We start from the raw sequence: 21,410 nt of genomic DNA on the forward strand, positions 1-21,410 counted from the left end.
GACGAATGCGATTTTAATGTCGGATGCTCATGCAGCTCTGTTGCTATGCACTTAAGCTCTGCTCATCTTGGTCTCTAGAAACTACTGGAAGCCCCATATTTGTTTGTGCTGTTTGCCGCGTTTGGTTTGGTTTGAGGCGCTTACTAAGATCAGCGCTTAACTGAATCAAGAAGTTAGGTTACGTTAATCAGGCTTGGCCCAGACTGCTCCATTTTGGCATTCTCTGCTGCCTCAGGCAGACACGCCCTACCCTCGTAACGACCGAACCAACGTCAGTGGCCGCGGTGCTCAGACTACGAGCGAAGGAATCGATGTTTGCATAGTTCAGTATTTCAGTGAGCGATCTACTCCGTACTGCGTCTCAGAATCATATTGTATTCCCAAATTTAGTTACGTTGCGGGCGCTTCGATGCGTCGCCTGCCACCGCCGCCTACCGTTTACCGCCGGCCTAGGTTGCAGCCGTGACTGAACTCACATCAACCGTTAACCGGTTCGATCGAAACTGCTCATAGCCTCTTGCAGAGGCGCCAGAGGCCATCTAACCATGGAGACAATCAAGTCTGTTCTATTCGGGCCTGATCCGCAGGCGCAAGTCAGTTCCGTCTGCCCCGCAGATGCCTCGACGTCGTTGACCAGTCCTCTTAGATGCGGAAATGCAACCAACTCATCCGTCAGAATACCCGCCAGCTTGACCGCGATATCGCTCAGCTCAAAGCGCTGGACGCCAAGACTCGGCAGATGATTATCGCCGCCAACCGTCGCGCGCAAAGGAACCCATCGCAAGCAAAGCAGGCCACCGCGGAGACGAAGACCTTTGCGCGCGAACTTGTCCGGATTCGCCGGCAGACGGCCCGGTTATCCACGAGCCGCGCGCAACTACAGAGTGTCCAGATGCAGGTCAACGAGGCCTTTGCGGTCCGGAAGATCCAGGGCAGCCTCAAGAAATCCACCGGAATCATGAAGGATGTCAATACACTGGTTCGATTACCGGAGCTCAGCGGGACCATGCGGCAACTCTCCGCCGAGCTGGTAAAGGCCGGCATCATCGAGGAGATGGTGGATGATGCGCTGCCCAATGACGAGCTTGTCGAGGACGAGCTGGAGGAGGCCGATGCGGAGGTGGACAAAGTTTTACAGGAGATTTTGCAGGGCAAACTCTCCAAGGTCGAAGGAGTCAAAGCGGACAAGCCGGTCGAGGAGGCTGCGCCGGCGGAAGAGGAGTTCGAAGACCAGGAGGCCACTCTCGAGCAGATGAGAGGGCGATTGGAAGCCTTGAAGAGCTGATCAGGCTGATGTGTTTGTCATGTTATGCTTTTACGGCGTACGATTTGCACGATGTCACGTCCTCTGAGAGGTCTTGTTGTTCCTAGCAGTTGCTACTGTACATACATACGACTAATGTCATAACAAGACTGGATTCGATAGGTAGCGCAGACGATGGTCAGTCAAATCCCATCAATCCATCAAAGATCCACATGGAGTTTCTATTTTGATCTGAGACGGCCTGGACTGGGATTGAGTCATGTTGGGGTTGGGCGGATCTACCTAAGGAATTATGTAAGCCGTACTTCCAGATACAGACTAGCGCGCTGAGCCAGACATGAGAATTGCCTCACCCAGCCTGGATGGTTTTTCCTTCATCCCTCAACCATCAGAGTCGCGTCTCCGTTTCTCCTTTCATCGCTCATCAAACAGACACCAGCTGCTTCTATTACGAAACCGCTCGCTGTCGAATCCCCAACTCCGACAGCGCGTGTTCCTCAGGTGGCTCGACTCGCTCGCCGGGCTTGCCGTTGTCAGCACTGACTCAGCTTCGCGGCTACTTCGAGTCCCGTCAGTTCAGTCGCGTCATCTCCAAAAGACCATCAACCTCGGCACATCTCGATCTCATCTAGGCAAAATGGCGTCCAAGCTTGATCAGTCTCTGGATGACATCACCAAGTCGCGCCGCCAGAGCGGTCGGAATCGTGCTCGCGGTGGCAGATCGGGTGCTTCCCGGGCTCCTGTCGGTGGCATCCGCAAGAACAGGGCCAATCGAGGCACCACAAAACCTAGTACTACTACCGGCTCGACCGCCCCTCTTGTTGACAGCAAGATCATCGTGAGCGGTCTGGTAAGTTGTTCAAAACTGTCTCGTTGATCAAAGGCATATCCGCTGACTGTGACCCAGCCGCCCGATGTCACTGAAGCCAATATCAAGGTATGTTGATCGACCGCTACGCCTTGGGTTTCCATCGTCCTCTTTTTCGAGACCTTTGAGGCGCGGACGGTTAGGAGCATTCACAAGGCGACCATCTCCAGTGGAGAATGGATCGTACTTGTTCGAGTGCCCAGCACGAGATAGAAGCTCCTTTCTCGCTTTTTCGCTTGCCGCGAAGCGGATGACGCGTTGATGGTCGAGCTCTGTTGGGTCCTGTTAGATGCATATCCACCCTGCGCTCTCGTGTCTTGCGGCACCCATCACCTGCCGTAAAGCGCGGGCTATGCTGAAGAGGGACCCTGCACCACCCCAAGTTCATACCTTGATGGGTCATTTATTTTCTCTTTCTTCGCGATTTTGGGGGTATCAGCGAGCACACAATGAATCAGCAGCACCGCGTCTAGCACGTTGTGGTGTCCGTGCAATTGGTGCCCAGTGCTTTTTTTTTCTCGTTGGATAGTACAGCCACCCATTTTCGCTTCGCCCGCGACATACACTGGGTTTTTGGAACGGGGATGCCGTCTTGGGAGAGAACGTTGTCCTGTCATAGTTTTGATGAGAGTTGGTCCACGAGCTTGCGGGGACCGCTCATATTGCGACGTCACTGCTGGACGGCCCCATGCCCTGCCGCTGTGAACGAAAATGTGGTCTTTGCCTTGGTGCCTGCGTTTGGTGGATCGCACCATTTCCAGTTGAGGAAAACTCTATTTTTTGGACGAGTTCTCGATGCGACTGTTGTGGAGGAGGGCCCCACCAAGCGGTGTAATCACTGCCATGCTGGATGGACTGGCCTACTCCTGGTCATTATGTGCTCGCTGATGCTCTTGTTTCCAGAAGTTCGATTTCGTCGCGCGCTTATCCGTCTTATCCCCGGCGTCGCTTGTCGATACAATGGTTTCTTTCGATATACTGATCTGGTTCGCGCTATAGGAATACTTCTCCAAGTCCGCAGGCCCGGTCAAAAAGGTTATGTTGACTTACAACCAAAATGGCACCAGCCGTGGCATTGCTTCCATCATCTTTACGAAGCCTGAGACGGCTGCCAAAGCTGCCAAGGAGCTGAATGGCCTTTTGGTTGATGGTCGTCCTATGAAGGTGCGTCGAGAATTTCCTCTCTTTTCTCCCTCGAAGCTAATCGGAATAGATTGAGCTCGTTGTCGACGCAACGCACGTCCCTGAGGTTCCCGCACCGAAACCACTGACCGAGCGTGTCGCGTAAGTGTACCGTATGGATATTCTCCGATCGGATACGTTCTAATGGGGCATGCAGACAACCTAAGTCGCAGCCGAAGGCGGCGACAACCAGTGGCAAACCGTCCCGACGCGGACGCAGACCCGGCCGCCGGGGTCGCAACCCTCGAAAGAAGACTGTGGAGGAGTTGGACGCGGAGATGGTTGATTACTTTGCTAACAACGAGAACGCCAACACGAATACCGCCGAGGGCAACACTGCCCAGGCACAACCTGCCACAAATGGCAATGACGTGAACATGGACGAGATTTCGGTGAGTGAAGTTTCAATTCTCGCCTGCGAAGACTGGCTAACATTATTGCAGTGAGCGATTGTCTTAATATGGGGTATCGGTTGTTGAGCTCGGTTATTGCGGGTTTATGGTATTATTGTTCAGGGTTTGTTTTTTTTTTTTGCGGCTGTATTCTGCATGTTTCAACGATGACAGAAGTACGGTGTAGGGCTTGGTGAATGGATTTGTTGGCCGTATAGATTTTGCATCATTAGCGATGGTATACGTTAGATCAGTTGGATTCCAATGTAGTATGCTCTCTTCCATTCCAAGTTTGAATTGGCAAGTCGGATGCCTTCGATTCTCAACAGGTTTTTTGAAGTCAATGAGAAATGGTACAATCTCTGCAGACATTGCCAACGGCTCGCATGAGGCTCGCATCTCTACCAACACGACCTGGAATGACTGCTAATCCAAGAACAGAGAATCCTCATGGCTGTCCTGACAACTAATGCCTGCGCTCGGTCATTCGAGCATCCGCCTTACTACCAAATGGGTATTTATCTCGCGATGCTTTTGGTCCGAGTTCATCCAGCGCATCATCACACTCGACCTGCGAGCCGGTTTGCAATTTTGTACCATGCTGCTGCTGCAGCTCAGCGCCGTTCTGTTCAGACGGCCCGCAAACGTCATTGGTTTCTCGAGTTCGTAAAGACGCTTCCGCCACCTGTCTTGCTCTTGTTTGAGCTCTTTGGCCAGTGAAGATTTGTTGCGGTCGCCACATTCTTAGTCTTTGACCTGCTCGGTCTCAGTCGCTGGGATCGGTGAAGTTTTGGGTTCAACTCACTCATTGCTTCGCGCCAGTGAGCCATCAACCCGATCATCCGACTGGTTAGGAACATGGGCAGACATAGGCTTGAGGGGATTCCTCTGTTCAGATTTTCAGAAAGGACAATCAGTATGAGCGCAGGCAAAAAAAAAGACGGAGGAAAAACTCACATCATCGTATAGCCAAACGGCCAATACAGATCGATATTGACGTGCAAGTTCCGCTCACGAAAGTAGGGATCGGCGCTGACCTGCCTCTCCAACTCATACGCCACCTCGAGAAGCGGATCCTTAAACCCTTGCGCCGCGAGCGAGACGAGCAACCTCTTCATGGGCTCGACGCGGGGATCCTTGGCCCCCTTGTACACACGATGGCCCACGCCGGGGATGCGTTCATGCGTCGTACCCGCACCATCCGGGGAGGAATTATTATTATTATTATTCTTAGTCTTGACCGACGCGAGAAACCCCGCTACGTTGTCGGGTTTGCCAATGGCCTCCAGCGTCGGATAGGTCCTTTGCGCGGCGCCGAAATGCCTTAGCCCGTAACTCGCCGTCAGCGCGGCCATGACGCAGGACACCGGGTCCGTCACCGTCGACGCGGCGAGAAGCAACGCGGCCGTCGAGTTGGCGATTTCATGGTCGCATCCTTGCACCCACATTGACTGCACCGTTGTTGTTGTTGTTGTTGCGAGCGGGGCTCCGGTGGGCGATGGATCCAGGTGCAGAAATCGGAATACATTCTGCAGAAGCGGCGCGTCTGGGTCTGCGGCCCGAAAGTCGAGCCCTTCGCGGTGGCAGTGCGCGATGCCGAGGATCACGGCAAAGGCTGCCAGCGTGTGAATGATGGCGTCGTCGGCGTGCTCTGGCTTGCCCAGGTAAAAGTTCCGCCCCGTGATTGCGGGGATGGTGTCGGAGCGAGCGGCAAGGTACGCCGAGAGGCCGGTGAGGAGGAGGGGATAGAAAGGTGTTGATCGCCTTGACCAAGCCGTTTCAGCATGAAACAAATAAGAGAAAGTCAGGATTGAAATTCAACCCACGGCAAAGCATGAATCGCATCCATAACTGTCTGCGGCACATCCACGCACGCCTGCCCGAGTTTCCGGCGCAGAGCAAGCTTCTCCCCCGCCGACGGCTTATGCCCCCAGATGATCAAGCAGGTCATATCCTCAAAGTCGCAGGCGCGGCCGACCTCTTCGAAGGAATAGCCGCGGTATTCGAGCGTTGGGGACGATGAATGGCCATCTCTGGGATAGATCAGACGGGAGGCACGTACATCTATAAGAGGAAAAGAAAAAGAGAGATGGTGTGTTTGTTTTTACGCGAAAGTGATACTCGATTCCATCACAGCGACGTTCTCCAGACCTGGATCATATACCCGTAGCCCGCGGTGATTGTACATGGATTCGGCATCATTGTCAATGGGAGACTGAATGGCGGCGAGGTCTGCGCCGCGGATGGTGTTGCGGGTGATGGGCAGCTGGTAGCATTGGCGGGTGCGGCCGTCGAAGATGTGTAGGTAGTTGTTGCCGTCTGCCATGGTGGGTGTCATTCATTCTGAGTTGCTCTTTACTGTGGGATGAGTTTGATGGATTATATATATACCCTGTTAGCCAATGATCAGTTTGCCTCTGTCAATGTCCCGTGCAACAACTGTACCCCAGGATGACCTGTTTCGCAACGGCACGAATTGTTTGACAGTCAAATGAAGCGACATGGATACACAGCACAACGAATTGTGTGTGCGACGTGCAGAGCAGGGGGAACAGAAGAACGGTCGCGCCAAGTGTCCGCATCATGGCTGGGACCTGACCATGCTCTGACAGGCTGCATGTCCCGGCGGTAACCCGTATATGGCGCCAACTGGCCTCGTGGCAAAGACGACTACCCCAGCCTTGCGGGTTATATAAGAAGCACCGAAGAAGACAAGGACGAGGCTCGGGGTCGCGCAAGGCCAAATCGATGAGAAACCGCGTGAGCCTCCCGTGATCCTTCAAATCGGACTAGGTCAATAGAAGAAGGCCCCGTACGTCGGAACGGTCAGTTCCCGTGGGGCACATTCACTCAACATCAAGTGCAGGAGTGCATCCCCGAGGAACAGGGCAGAGAACCCAATCCCGGTCTTTGGGAACAGTTCGGAGGCATCGTTCCAGGGGAACGGCTCCATGTCGACGTCGTACAGCGCCTGCCAATCCGCTGTCATACAGCAATTTGCATGTCCTGCCCTTGTCCCAGCAGCAGCCGGTGTCTAGCTGTCTGCTCTGTCATGGGGGGTTGGGGGCGAGGGCTGATGGCCCGGGAAACCGTCGCATGGGAATGGTCATAGTATCGCAAGGTTCTCTCTGTATGGGAGCAGAGTCCGGTGAGAGTTTGAAGTGTTTTGTGTTCCAGAAGTCAAGGTAACAAGGGAGCAACCACTGAGGACTTGTGCAACCCATGGCTTCTGGTGTACTCTTCCATACTGCTCGAAGGGAAGAAACCATATGGACACTTGGTTTCTTCAGCTTCAACTGCATATGGTGCCTTTGTCGGTGGACATGGTCATCTTGCAGTAGGGGGATGAATGACGATGGTACGTATAAATGGAAGCGTGTCCAAGATATGCTTGAGACCACTGTTCAGTTTTTTCGTCCTCACCAAGACATGTATCTGGACAATGATCAATTCCTGTCATACACAACAAAGTCTGACAGCAATTGCACAGGTAGCACATTTGGCCAGCTTTGTCCGACGGATGATTGACATCTCCGACAGTACCGTCAGTCGTCCATTGAACTTTGAATCTCAACAAACACCGACTACTGTACCGTTGCAAAGTTTAGCATCAAATATCAATACATGCAGTATGTTTACCATGATGAGAAGGCGTCAATCAACCAGGTGCAAGAAGAGGTCGTCCACGACTCGCTGGGTTGTGCAGCTGAGAGCCTTATCACCACGGTCGCCCACAAAGACCGCGGGGATACCGCTTCCCAGGACCTAGCGTTGGGCGGATTTCGGTTGTTCGATCGGGACCCGAAGCTGGGTCCGTTGCCCTTGGAAGCTAGATCCAGGGACATGATCCGATAAGTACCTCTTCCACAACGAACGCGCTGTCCGCGAAAGAGGCCCAGGGATGTTTCCCAAAATTGGAAAACACGCTGCCTCCACATTGTATATACGTCGCAGCCGCGGAGACGGGGATCGGGTTGCTAGGGCAAAAGCTGAGCATCAGGGGTTCGCGGCAGCCGCCGGCAACGGGCAAGATCTGACGGCAGCGCTGCCGGGGTGTCACCGCCGTGACCAGCACTCCCAAGTCTCGGCAGTTGCCGCGCCATAATTGGCGAGATCAGAATGTATGTACCATCCCCCGACGCGACGAACAATAAAAAGCTTGTTATAGTGGTTGCGTGGGATGGCTTCGTAGGGCTGACGGCATTTTGACCTTTGAACCGCTATCCGATGCAAATGCCCAGCGTCTCAGAATCTGTGTGAGTTCCGGTTTTTTTTTTTTTTTTTTTTTTTTTTTTTTTTTTTTGAGTTTGGCCACAACGGCTTCAACGGCTCGCATAAACTCGCATGGCAACAAACGAGGAGATTATTCGAGATCCTGCACCCTTCCGCCGGCGCCCAGCCGTTAACCACTGCAGTCAACGGCTAGGCTAACGCAGCAGGACCGTATCTGCCGTTCAAACTGCAGTATGCAGTGAGCGTACGCCATTGAGGCAAGTACGAGTGCTAAACGCTGCTCAAGGACGTGAACCGATCAGATCGGGCCAGAAGAGGACGACAGTCCGCGAGGGGAGGTTCGAACAGAAAACAAAGAACGTTGCGGCAGACGGTTCTCCGGAGCCCCATCCCGAGAAGCTTATTCCCGGGACTTAGAGTACTTCCGTCTCCGTTATGGAATGAAGTTTGTGCCCGCCACGGGTATCAGCCGCATTCCAATTTCGACTCCGGAGGCGGCCCCGTGGGGTGTTCATCGATCCTAGCCGTGGAATTGGTAGACAACCCACACATTCGACGATGACCACATCCGATGAAGTGTAAATGCAACTGCAACGGCTCGCTGCACTGTTCGGACTGACCGCGATGTTTCCGAGATGAAAGATTAGTAATGGGCATGCCTCTTCGGTCATTAATAATCCGTCCTCTGCGGTGATGGCTGATAAACTGGAATCTCGGCACTTACGTAGAGTTGGCGAAGGATCAGGGATCTGATGCGTCGGTCCGTCTACAGTCAGAAGGTTAAACGGTTGAACGCTTCGAAGGCAGTTTTGGCTAAATCGCGGCAACAGCGGCATGATATGCTAAGAACCTGAGGGAGATTGATGCCTTGGCACAAGGGAGATGACGCGATTCAAAGTTTCCACTACGAAAGTAGACACACAAAGACTTTTCTGATGTAAAGTATTAGATATTGATACTATGACATTGGATGCATCACTATGAACATGCCAGACCAACGCTCACAAGGCAGTACAGGATGGGTATAGTAAAAAAAAAACAAACCGAGACAAAAGGGGTATATCGAGACCAAACCAGAGAACACAAGACCAGAAAACTCCGTCGCTAGGAAACAGGCACACACAAAATCACAGATCACACATGAAATGCAGTGCAACCGGGGGAGTGTCGGAGAAGCAAGTGTGAGTCATAAGGAGAGACGTGGATGATGGAGGGATCGGAGCGACAGGCGGTGAGGCCGCGGTCCGAGGCGTGGGGGCGAGAGGCCGAGACGGTATTGTAATGTAACCGGAGCGATACGCGCCGCAACCGCGGTTGATTGGCCCAGAGCGAATCAAATTCGCCGTTCCGTTCCGAGACGCGAGTACGGGAAAAAGGGAGAAAAAAAGAAGGCGGTAAGCGGAAATCCGCCGACAGAACGGAAGACAAGGTTAATCGGGTAAACTCGCGATGTGGAATCGAGCGCTGGTAGCGGAGGATCGCTCTGGGGAATGGAAGGAAGGAGAACCCTCGGATGGAATTGGGCCGCTAGATCATGTGCGTGGCACAGCCGCGGCTTTGGATGATGATGTGGTTCGGCGCTTGGTCTGGACACGTCGCGCCTTCTTCCGTTTGGCCGCCTCGCGCTCGGCAGCGGCCAGCTGCGCAGCGCGGAATGCCTGCTGTGCGCGTGCATGTGCTTGGACGTGGGCGAGGTATCGCATCCGGCGCTCGTCTTCGTCGGCCTGCTGAATGAGCCGGATCTGTTCCTCGGTTGTCAACTCCGGGTCATTCAGCGGATCCGAGACCGGGTCTTCGTCGATGGCGGTCTCGGACGGCGGCGTGGTGATGTCGCTGTTGGAAAAGCAGAGATCCTCATCGGACAAGTAGGAGCTGGCGGTGGTCTCGGAGTCAGGGCTCAGCAGGCAGTCGCCCTTGGGCCATGACGGGAATGCGCATGCTGCGCTCATGCCCATGCTGGAGGAAAAAGAAGACTTGCGCGGAGTGATGTCGAGCAGGCTGTCATTTGGCGTTGGTGGTGGTGGCGGCGGCGGTAGGGAGGAAGGCGACGATGCCGTTGATGTTGATGATGTGGTAGAGCCGAAGCTGAAGCTGAACCGCATTTTGGCGGGTGTGAAAGAGATTTGGAAATGGAGCAAGTTGTTGTAGCAGCGGTCAATCAGAGAGGTGGTCCGGTTGAGTAGAAGTTGAGAATGAGTAGTCGAGGAGAGCACAGCGAAAGATATAAGACTGGCTCTGGAGGAACCCCTTGCGGAGAGAGTTGACAGATCCAGGAAGACGATCAAGGGAGATCGACGTGGAGGACAGATCACAAAAATAAAGCGAGGTGAGAACAAGGGATAGGAAATATGACAGCTCTGAAAGGGCGGTGACCGCGACGAGATTCAAAAAAAAAAAAAAAAAAACAACAAAGCCCACAACGATCACAAGAATCCAGACCGATGCATAAGAAAATAAAAAGCCGATAGGGTTGCAGCGGATCCGAACACCAGAGCCGACTGCGTGGGGGTCAGACCGAGGCTTTGTTGGTGCGTGTGCGTAAGATGGGGCTGGGCCTGGGCTTTTTAGCCGTTTGACCGTTGGGCCCCAATTGTGTCTTCCTCGGATATGAGACTAGCAGACCAGCGCCCAAAAAAATGTCTCCCACGCAAACAAAGACAACTCACGAAAAGCCAACTCAACAATCACAAACAACTCACACAAACAAGAAAAAAACAAAACAAGGTCATGTACTACAAGACTTTGTAGTCAACCCCCAGATCCAAAAGTATGTTTGCGGGGAATAGCCCTGCCCTGCTCGATGTCCGATGCAAGGGGTGCCTGATCTTGGGAATGTCAGCTCTGTTCTCTTGGAGTCCAGAGCTGTGGCGGTGGTGGCGGTGAATGCAAGTGGACAAGAGAGAAACCTGCTAATGTACTCTTACGGAGTCGAGTATGGAGTCGATGGATGATGCAGAGTATGCAAGGAAGCTGATGTCTGGAAGAAACGGCCACCAGAACTGGGGCTCCTTCATCTCTAAATACTGTACCCCCCAGCGACCTCAGGAGAAGGAATGGAGAAACCTCCACGATGATCCGTAATCCTGGAATTGATCCACTTGCACTTCATGAACTTAATGCGCCTTACTCTGCTCCCCGGATGGAGCAGTTTCTTCCTAATAATGGCGAGAACTATGAGTTTACTATCAGAATCCCATTAATGTGGTAGTCCCCAGCAACGGCCCGTACGGATCGGATCCTCTCGTCCGTATCGCTGCCAGGAGATTGGGATTTTTGCCAAATTCAGCTTATCCACGGCAATACGGATACAAACTTAGGTTAACCTACGAGTAAGCTAAGTACATATTGAATTGCACCAGCTGCCCTGTCTGCTCAATGCGCCAGGTTACGCGGAACTGACGGCGTTGCTCCGCTGGTGCCACTGCGCCATTTGGCGTGTCCCAGGACAGCGGCGGCCCAGTTCCGCGGGCTCCTTGGGGTGCTTCGGACAGGGGCTTCAGGGCGAATGAATCGGGCACGCCCGGGGATGGATGGTCATCTCTGGATGGGGAACTGATACAAAATCATACAGGTCAGAAAGAACAGTAGGCCTACATGCGGAACAAGACGATGTTGCAGAACTGTCGACGAAGACAACCTACTCGTAATTCTCCCGAGCAGAAATGGATGAGGAAGCAGGCATTGGTTGTCTGGGCTGGGATTCAGGGGCAATCAGACACAATGGTTGATTCCATGTACCAGTCCATTGGGACTGCAGGGTGGGAACTGGGAAGAGGCTTAGTCAGGCTAGTGAACCTTCAAGCTCAGAGAGCTTGGCAGCGCCAGGAGCACCGGCAAATTGGCAATGGTTGCGGTGGCATTTTCCCCGTCCAATCAATTTTCTTAGAGGAGCTCGCTTGATTGGTGGGTATGTACTGGGTAGGCCGCTAAGAGCGCCTAGTGCGCGGCTATCCACCGGGGAGACTTGTTAGTGCTTCCGCTGCGCAACGGACCGCTCCCTTGGGTCCCAGCGCGAAGGACCAGTCCACAAGACGAGTCAACTTGGGCAATCTTCCCATGAGCCTGGAATTCGGATTTGCCTACGAGTACGAGTACTTAGGTTAACTAAATAGTTAAGCTAAACTCTTTTCTTTTTCCAGCGAGACTCACCGCATTAAGACTCTGAGACAGCCACAACCAGGTTGGGTACCAACTGTACATACGCATAGTTAAATCAATGCCATGATCTTCTAGACACTGGTCAATTGTTAAATGGCTGCAGAACGATGACAAAGCTGTCGTTTATCGAGTCTTCATGCATCGATCATCCTTCTGCCAGATTACCGTGCATAAAGCGTCGGGTATCGGCATTACGCAAAACCCCTTTCCCCTTACTATTCTGTATTTGGCAGTATCTTGAGAGCAGCAATGCTTAGTCACATCCCAATCTGGCCAATGGGAAAGCGCTCCAAACGGGAGTCTTCAGCCCCACGTGTCCCTGAACGGGTATTCTTCCAGAAAGCTCCTGTACATTACCTTCCGGATTCAGTAGGAGATGTATTCATAAATCACAGAATCCCTTGACGGAGTTTGACCGATGCTGGTCAGCTTTGGTCTGGACTCGGGGAGTCTCCCAAAGGGGAATGTCCATCGGCCACCGCTCTTCCGTCGGATACTTTCCGTGTTTGAAATTCACCACGGCAGAGGAACTTGGTGTGTCTGATGTTTATTTTATGATGGGTACAAATGGAATAGAGACTGAGAACATGGACGAGAGCGGCTGAAAGAGTCCTCATTTGGAACCATTCTGCATCATCCCTTTTGACAGTTGACGGCGGATGAATTGTCGCACAATCTCCTCGAAGTCCGCCGGACAAACCCTCCGAAGGCAGGCGATGGAACGGGGTTTCTCCCCGAACCCCTTCAGGCGGGCAGAGTCCAGACCTATTCTTTTGGCGAGCCCAGACTATACCAAAGACGGCAGGTGATTATCAATTGCTTAGTCATTGTCTCACGGGATCACAGGGCTTTTTTCCCCGGCTGCCGCGGCGGGGAATCGGGGCGTTCCGCAGCCCCAGGAGCCCCGCGAACAGTGATCTATCACACACGGGGAACCGCCTTATCGACACGGCCCAACCAGACGGCGCATCTCGACGAGGCCCCTGGCGTCGATCATCCTGCTGGCAATCTTGAGATCCTTCGATTTGTGTTGTTTCTTGGCTGATGAGGTGAGGATTGTGCGATGTTGTTCGGAGATTGGTCAAGATGGGATGAAAAGAAAAAAGAAATGACAAGTGATGTGATCAAATCATCCTGTCCGAATTTCTTCCTCGTGCTCGGATGGGGTGTTGATGTCCAACCATTTGCACACCGGATCACCAATGCCAGAAATCTTGTTCCCCGTTGGACAACAAAGCATCCGCCTCGCATTATCCGTCTTATTTTTGTGCGCTTAGTGCGGTGTGACTCGATCAATAGGTACCTCTCATTATTCCTTTGTGATTAAAAACATAAAACAACAATAAAACAATCAACAAAGAAAATCCAAGGGATGAACAATAATGCGAAACGCCAAAATGAAAATGAGCAGCGCCAAAGACGCCATCTGCACAACGACAAGTCGAGTACGTCGACCTTTGCCCAGCAACCCAGAGACTGAGTGTGGCCGATGAACAACGCAGCCGCCAGGCGGTCTTGCGACCACGCAAAGCCGCAAGAATGACTCACTCCAGGGTTTGCCCTGAAAATAATGCGCCTTTTCATGTATGTAGTGCATCATGATGTTTGTACCCTGCAGGAATGCAGGTTCGCGGACGCCAAATCACCCCGCAATGTACGAGTAGACCTACTTGGCGGATAGCCCATGATACTGCTCTCTCATTGGTACTGAGATGTTTTATCATCGCCGGGTTCCCGGCTTGCGGGATGATGCTAAATCTTGCATGACACGTCGGGAAGACACAGGCATGAATGCACTCAGGGCCAGAAAACTTGACTGCCAGAGCGGTCACCAGAGTCGTTGGTACCCGATAATTTCAAACCACCACCAGCAGTTCAGGCGGCAGCAATGAGCAAACCGAGAATCAAAGATGGCTTGGCCATGATGGTCATCAAGACGGTGTCGCCCGAGACACAAACATCGCTGCCTGCTTCGCCGAAATGAATAATCTGAATCCTCCGCGATACATAGATCAATCACATGGCCATTTTCCTGGCGCCGCAGAAGCCGTACAAAAATAATCCCACCTGACAACTTCAAACAACCGAGGCGTCAATCAGATTTTTCTTGTGCGCATCATTCTGCAATGCCTGGCCAGCACCAGAATGCCGGATAGCGGAGAGATCTCGTAGAAGACGATGATGAGCTGATGACTCTGGTCGGCACGCGGCGGTCAGGACAGGTTGACAACTCAGCTTGGTCGTCTCATTTTGCAACGCCACTCTCGCAACACTCGAGGATCTGCAAGACTGCTACCTATCACCGTGTTCTCGGATTTCTAATCTAGAATAAACACTATTGATCGTTATTGATCTGCCACCATGATCCTCAGCTGGCATAGGTACTATCGACAGATGACTTGGTCTGATGAATCATGATAAGACCGGAAGCCCGTCACGTATTTACGGTATCGAAATGTGATTACAGAACTGATGCAGTCCAACTGCTTCCTGACTTAGGTAAATCTTCAGTGTCTGACCGAGTCGGCGATGCATCGTCACTTTGTTTTTTCATTTTGGATGATTTATGATCAGCTTGCTGCCTACATCCAAGAGATCTCTCAGAGTGGCTACAGAGTACGATTCGATGAGGGTCATGTGATGGCGGCCTGGGGTACCGCCAGTCTGAATTCCAAATACACATGTCTCTCCTCACCGTGGTGTTGACATGACGTCTCCGAGTTTTTCTCGATGGTTCTTGCCTGGCAGACTGAAGCCGAGGTTTGCGCAATCTCTTCGTTCGGTTCAACTTTCTGTGACGGCATACCTATCCGCCGACCACATAGCTACTTTGTATGCCCAAAGTCCGACAGTGGTTGGCACGTGGTATGTTGCGGACGAGATGTTCCTTCGAGAAGTAGTAGGCCTACTAATGGTGACAACTGACAGCTCAAGGTACTACTACAGTATACATCCCACGTCGTCATGTAACCCCACGCCATCATCGACAACCTGTCCTCAGGATCATCCCGGACCCAAGTGCTCCGTAGATCAGGGTACGTTATGCTCGCACGGGCACAAACTGTACAATATTATTCTTGAACCCTCGGAGTACGCATACTTTGAATCATGTGACCAGCAGAACCCTCCCGCGGTCCAATGTTCTCAGTTGTCATCAGGTCATCCTTTCGCTTCAGGTACACCGAAGTTTCCCGATGACATTCCACTGATTCTGTACGAAGCTTTTTTGTGGAATGCCTGAGAGTTCCGGAGGGTTCCTTGGACTACATACGAGTCCGAACATGAGATTCTGGGCAAGTCTAGATACGGTTGACAGCAAGACATGGAAAGATGTATCCATCCTTTGCTGCAAAGTTAATGGCCGATGACTGCAAATCGTGCTGTCTTCATTGAATCCTTTCATACTTCATCGGTAAGTACATACGTGGCGTCAAAAAGAGAGAACCTGCTTCGTGGTCGAGTGGCACAACCAGCGAGACACCGAGAAAAAACCTTGGAAGGGCCCTCAACACATCGCATGCATTACATGTTCCTCAAACATTGCGTTTCGGACGAGCACCGGGCGGTGAAGCCTACTGGCGACCCGTGAGTCTCGCAGAATGATGCGATCCTGGGAAACTCAGCGAGAAACAAGGCTCTGATACCCAATACGGAGTACTTTGCTTCATCCCGTCTGAAAACTAAAGTCGGTGAGGCTGTGTGGACGATCTCGGATCGTACGTGGGAAGTGATTTCCCAATACTTCCGTGCTTCTTCCGGAAGTAAGTCCACATGTGGGTTTGTGTACTCCGTACATACGTACGTACCTATATCCGTCCTTCCGCAACTTTATAAGCGAACGAAGAGTTTTTCTCATCGAATCAATTCAGCCTCCGATCTTACGATTTGGAGTTGCAAAACCTGGAACGGGATCTGCGTTGGCCCAATCGAAGTTTATCCGGAGGGAGGGTGTGTTTCTCCGAGAATTTCGCGCCGCCGGACCTGGCCGGAATTGGTACGGAGTACGGAGTACGGAGTACTCGTCACCCACGCTACCAATTGTCATGGTACATGTACCATGACAGTACACATGTCCGGTCGGCCTGAGGAGCACAACTGCCCAGGCTACAGGTATGAGAATCAAGTAACTTCTCCCAACGGGCGAGATTTCGTAACATTCGAACACTAACAATGTAACTCAGTGATCCGTCGGAGTAAATTCGTTTAATGTGACTCGAGCGCCCATGGACAACTGTACTTCTGTGTACAAAATACGGAGGAATATGATCTGGGGGTCCGGAGATGTGCGAATTGTGCCCCGCTGCCCCGCATTTCAAGTTTATGCGGGGCAAAGATTGGGCGCTTGACCATTTGGGGTAAGTTGAGGTAGGCCTACTACTGAAGCTACACCATCTCTGGCTTAGAACGATTCTTACGTAAGAAGGAGGTCACGGGTTTCCAGACCCCAAGGGTCTCGCGATTCTGCAGGAGACGGCCAGAGCAATCCTCTCCAATTGCCAAGTTCATCTGATGACTTTCCAAACGACTCAAGGGGCATGTCTCCAGACACTTCAGCCTTGATTTCTGGATATTTTGCCACCCTTACATCGAGGGTTGCTCCCGTTCCGGAACCATTGCTGTTGTCTGAAACTTGGAAGCGCAAGGCATGGAAGTAGGAGGAGCTGAACTGGCCCCAGCTTTCCCCGCGTTCCAGGATCAGAATTTTTTGCCACTCCGGCGGACGAAGAACATTCAACCGTTGGAAGAATCTCCGCGATCACAGCAACCTCATGCAGTGGGTTACCTGATAGTGCATCTCTCCAGACAACAAAGTTGTATCGACTGATGTCGGTGGTTTTTGTGGTTTTCATCTCCATCATTTCGGTGAATTATCGGTCACTCTGTCTGAATATGCATTGGCCTTCGTGCGTTGTTGTTTTGCCTTGACTGCTTGTAATGTGCTCTCTTACACTTTTGTGGTTGAGGCAGAGAGTGCTGGGAGGCAAACGTGTCTTCATCGGGTTATCTCCACGCTTGATCCGACATTGCGACGGAGTAATGTCGGACATCTCTACGCCACCCGGTTGCTACTCCAAGTCGAACTTGGTTTGAGGGTGCGGTTTGAGACACTGAAGGTGGAAAGTTCGTCCAACCACAAAACATACGAGTACAAGATGGCCGGTCTTTGCTTTGCATTCCTCGCCACGATAACCGACACCGCTTTCGTCCGGGCACGCATCTCGACAATTGTCGTCCAAGAAAACGATGCGAGTGCCAGTGCACTTGATATTCCACATGCTTGTCGGAAACCATTGAGTATGAGTATTCACAGGATGTCAAGTTTCGTAAGCATCTGATCTGCTACGGTACACACCGAGGTTCTCGTTCAACGCATTCAACAGTTCGATGATGGCTTCGGGTGAAATGTTTGCACTTGCATAGCACCTATGCAGAAAGCGACAGCTTTTTACTCTTGTGTTCAAGTCGAAAGCTATCCCTCTGGCAACGGATGCCGCAGGGCTGAGGATCCCAAAGTGAGACATTGCCATGCGAGAAACTCGTTGCTGCTAAACATAGATTCTCGCCACCGCCTATAGATTTTTTAGTAGAAGATTGAACAATTGAGCAATGCCCCGTTCTCAGTGGCGTGCTCGAGCCAATGTCTTGATCGGCTGAATCATTACTATCTTTCCAAGCTCTCCTTGACCATTTTCACCTTTTTTCAGGCCTGCTACCCGGCTTGACCCCTGACGAGCTGATGTTGAATAAAGGTCTAGCCTCATAATTTCAAATGCTATACCGTCGTGTGACGGACGCAACAAAGGATAGATTTATTCATTGATACAGTAACGACTCGGAGTAACTACTTCACTGGATGAATTTTGCAGTACATAAGACATACGAGTGGTTTGATGAGAACCAAACACCTTATTCCCACTCACTGGTAGAGTGATGACGAACAAAATAAGCTAGATTAGCACTTACAATATCCAGTGTGAGTCTTATGGCAGTACGAGTTTCGTGCTCAAAGTGGGACACTCAAAACGGTCGGATTCTTCAGACAAGAATCCGACAACGATAGTACTGTACGAAGTCCTCAGTCCATTCGGCGGATAACGATAAGATAAGAGGAAGGACGATCCGATAAATCTGATAAGCGGAAAATCTTTGTTCCAATCATCAGTAGGTAATGATTTCAGGGACGTTGTCGTTGTCCACAAGTTGAGAAATCCAAGAAACTTCGAAGAAAATGTCGGAAACTACACATGATGCTCCTTTGAGTGAGCTTTGTAACATCTGGTATGAAGTTTCGCTGTTTCAATTTTTTTTTTTTTTTTCTTCGCGAGGCCTCTTATGTTGACATCAGCCCCAGTCATGTCAACCCGCCCAAATATCGCTGCCCGCGCTGCTCGATTCGAACCTGCTGTCTGCAATGTATTCAGGAACACAAGAAACGGTCCGGCTGTTCGGGCGTGCGCGATCCGGCGGCCTATCTCCGGAAAAGTGAGCTGATGACGCCGGCGGCGTTGGATCGCGACTTCAACTTCATCACATCCATCGAACGAGGTCTGGAACGTGCGGAACGTGAGGCAGATCATCGAGGAATCGCCCTCGAACATGACTATATGCGTCCATTGTCCTCAAAAGGTGGTGCCGGCGAGAAGCGAAAGGCGCCGATGAATAATAACATGGTCAAGGGGGAAGCGGCGTTTCTTCGCGCGGCGAAGAATGCGGGTGTGGATCTTCGGAGAGCTCCAAGGGGGATGACGAGGAATAAGCAGAATACGTCTCGGTGGCATCCAAAGTAACGTCGCCTGATGCATGACTTTTTTTTGGGCCAGGAAGCGTAAGTTTTGGGCTGACTATGAGCACTTATTCGCAGGCACAAATGTCTCGTGTGGGCGGTGGAATGGATCACGCTCAACGGCGAGCGTTTGATCAGGACTTGCTTGGAAACGATGACCCTTAGGCATGCATACGACCTGGCATTTCCTCGTTCCAAAGAGGAAAAGCACTCCTCAGCAGGGGCGAATGCCCACCCTGAATCGAGTGAGCTGGTGCAGTCCGGAGCCCAAGAATCGAGCACAACGGCAGCAGAAGACTCGAGTTCAACGGAGCCGTCTTCAGTCGACAAGGGCCAGGAGGTTCAGGAGACCCCGTCCAACCAAGGCTCATCTACAGACTCGTCCTCGCTTCAGAACCCACAAGGCCTATTACATCCACACCGCAATGTTTACTTTTACCTCCACCGTCCTCACACCGGAACGAAACAGACTGTTCTCATTCCTATTTCCCCGTCATCTCCTCTAAAGGACATACTTCGGGGCCGCACGGTTTCCGAATTCCCGACGATATACATCCTCCCGCAATCGCCACAGGATCTTTCCCGGCCTGGGCACGAGAAGTTCCTGCTTGAAGAGGAGTATCTCGCTCACGCCGGTCGGACTGAAGACGGTCCCGACAAAGCAGATGATTCGGGGTCGGAAGATGACGAGAAAGATGGGTTGGACAACCTAAATGGCATTGATGAGACAAAGGTTCTTGAGGTCCTGAAGAAAGATCTCGCCGCTAGTTGAGGAATGCATTTCCGCCCGCCCGTGTTACAGGTATTCAGGCTACTACTAATTCCTTTTCATTTTCATGTGACATGCTTTTTGTACTATATATCCTACTTTCTGTACTTATGTCAAGTGAATCAGGGCAAGAAAGGTCACCTAACTAATAGAGAATGCCCATAATCGAACCAGTCAGTGAAATCGTTCCAAGGACCGGAAGGTCATTCAGAACAAAGTTACTTATCTCTGTCCTTATTCCCAAGTTCTATGAGTCTGACAAGCTTGAGAGCTATGAAATCAATATTTAAACCTCATCGAGAGGGTTCATCTTATCAGAAAAACATCATAGGGAGGAAAGCGGACGATAATCAATTACAACGGACCATCCCCATCCTTATTGTCTGTTCATCATTATTCCAGCAAAAGTTCGGCACTTTCAATGCCAAAGCGTGCAGGACGCGATTATACCGAAGAGAGCTCAAGGATTTCACACGATCCGATACCTACTATTCATTAGAAGAGAGGCAGGCGAAGGACACGACTCTCGTGTTCTTGCCCCTTCTATCAATAACCGGCCTTTCTTTCCTGAAACACTTCCCCTCGAATCGACATATTCCATCTGTCATTATCGGATACTCTTTGCACGGTCGATTCGATTTCTGGATACCGTCATATCCTGACCCCGATCATGGGCTTGTCCAGAGCCGGTAGTACCTATTGAGCGGCCAAAGTTTCTCAGGGGTTTCGCCCCATTGCAAGATTTTTGGCCTCGTCTTGGTTAGTCGTTCTCACCAGAAAATGTGTACGGCGATCTTCACGGAAGTGAAAGGAAGCATGTACTAAACAACCAAATTGCAGTATGGACCGCAAAGACGGAAACGCATTCTATATCACGAGTGGCATATTGCATGCGTTTCGAGAAATCAAGCCTACTTTGAAAGCTTGATGCTCAGCAGATATGCGGTAGCGCGGTGGTATACCTACGGTATATGTTGATATCAATGCTCAAAGACTGTCGGTGACGAAGATTCCTGGCCATGGAATAACTCAAGGGTTTAGAAAGAGAGTCCTGTTTCAGAGAAAGAAACCAATCCCTCCGTGCTGGAGGATAATGCTTCTGAACTAAAGCCCGGTTGAAGGTCACAGAAGTTCCCTCTTATCAGCGAGTGAGTTTGGTACTCGAACCTCACTTGATCAATAACTACTTACTGACCGTTTGTTAGTTCGAAGTCATCCAGCTTGCCAAGTTCTATCGCTTGCTTACAGGTTCCCAGCCAATGGTGTGGTGCATCAACACCCGTCACGAAACACCAAAGAAAAGAGTGATGGGCGAGTACATCTTGCTATTTGGCCTGTTGATGTCTGTCTACACGTGTTTGCGGATCGGGGGGTCCAGCGCTCCTTTCCTTGCAAGATTGTGAGCCACGAGTCGAGAAGGCATTGCCAGAGTCACTGGGGAATATGGCATGCTGTCACAGTATTTCAGGATGCATGAGGCCGCTTTGATCCATTTACAGATTCCAAATGGACAGTCAACCATTCAAACTCTCTGGTAAATCTGTCGGCTTGTAAGCCCGGAATCCGGTCCAAAAATTCACTTCCAAACGACCTCCATCAGCGTTCATTTGACCATTTCAATGAGTCACTCCAACGAGCATGATTGTACTTGCACAGCCCTTATTTTCTGGTAAGACGTCAGCCTCATGGCTTGACATTCAACCCGCGTTTTCTGCATTGTCCGTTGAATAAGGCTGCGCGGATGCCTAAATTAGTACATA

The 21,410-nt window shown here is 51.4% G+C and overlaps 7 protein-coding genes across 7 annotated transcripts; 4 read left to right on the forward strand and 3 right to left on the reverse strand.

Annotated features, from left to right (window-relative positions):
• Positions 1-545: 545 nt before the first annotated feature.
• Positions 546-1,285, forward strand: VTN31DRAFT_6401 (uncharacterized protein; the record flags this gene model as incomplete). Its single annotated transcript, XM_069407008.1, has 2 exons — positions 546-593; positions 647-1,285. 2 exons carry the CDS (start codon positions 546-548, stop codon positions 1,283-1,285), a joined length of 687 nt encoding a protein of 228 aa, XP_069258576.1.
• Positions 1,286-1,901: 616 nt separating this feature from the next.
• Positions 1,902-3,760, forward strand: VTN31DRAFT_6402 (uncharacterized protein; the record flags this gene model as incomplete). Its single annotated transcript, XM_069407009.1, has 6 exons — positions 1,902-2,114; positions 2,172-2,201; positions 3,132-3,296; positions 3,346-3,416; positions 3,472-3,706; positions 3,758-3,760. 6 exons carry the CDS (start codon positions 1,902-1,904, stop codon positions 3,758-3,760), a joined length of 717 nt encoding a protein of 238 aa, XP_069258577.1.
• A 412-nt stretch (positions 3,761-4,172) lies between these two features.
• VTN31DRAFT_6403 (uncharacterized protein) lies at positions 4,173-5,657 on the reverse strand (the record flags this gene model as incomplete). The annotated part of the gene is made up of 4 exons (XM_069407010.1): positions 4,173-4,462; positions 4,512-4,594; positions 4,664-5,470; positions 5,533-5,657. The coding sequence occupies 4 exons, from the start codon at positions 5,655-5,657 to the stop codon at positions 4,173-4,175; spliced, it is 1,305 nt and encodes a 434-aa protein (XP_069258578.1).
• Positions 5,658-9,471: 3,814 nt separating this feature from the next.
• On the reverse strand, positions 9,472-10,041 carry VTN31DRAFT_6404 (uncharacterized protein; the record flags this gene model as incomplete). Its single annotated transcript, XM_069407011.1, has 1 exon — positions 9,472-10,041. One exon carries the CDS (start codon positions 10,039-10,041, stop codon positions 9,472-9,474), a length of 570 nt encoding a protein of 189 aa, XP_069258579.1.
• A 1,221-nt stretch (positions 10,042-11,262) lies between these two features.
• On the reverse strand, positions 11,263-11,621 carry VTN31DRAFT_6405 (uncharacterized protein; the record flags this gene model as incomplete). The annotated part of the gene is made up of 2 exons (XM_069407012.1): positions 11,263-11,491; positions 11,581-11,621. The coding sequence occupies 2 exons, from the start codon at positions 11,619-11,621 to the stop codon at positions 11,263-11,265; spliced, it is 270 nt and encodes an 89-aa protein (XP_069258580.1).
• Positions 11,622-14,804: 3,183 nt separating this feature from the next.
• VTN31DRAFT_6406 (uncharacterized protein) lies at positions 14,805-15,338 on the forward strand (the record flags this gene model as incomplete). The annotated part of the gene is made up of 2 exons (XM_069407013.1): positions 14,805-14,962; positions 15,026-15,338. 2 exons carry the CDS (start codon positions 14,805-14,807, stop codon positions 15,336-15,338), a joined length of 471 nt encoding a protein of 156 aa, XP_069258581.1.
• Positions 15,339-18,326: 2,988 nt separating this feature from the next.
• Positions 18,327-19,653, forward strand: VTN31DRAFT_6407 (uncharacterized protein; the record flags this gene model as incomplete). Its single annotated transcript, XM_069407014.1, has 3 exons — positions 18,327-18,376; positions 18,450-18,881; positions 18,960-19,653. 3 exons carry the CDS (start codon positions 18,327-18,329, stop codon positions 19,651-19,653), a joined length of 1,176 nt encoding a protein of 391 aa, XP_069258582.1.
• Between the last annotated feature and the right edge of the window lie 1,757 nt (positions 19,654-21,410).

The sequence above is a fragment of the Thermomyces dupontii genome, assembly GCF_041956625.1.
Source record: "Thermomyces dupontii strain NRRL 2155 unplaced genomic scaffold VTN31scaffold_7, whole genome shotgun sequence".
NCBI lineage: Eukaryota > Fungi > Ascomycota > Eurotiomycetes > Eurotiales > Trichocomaceae > Thermomyces > Thermomyces dupontii.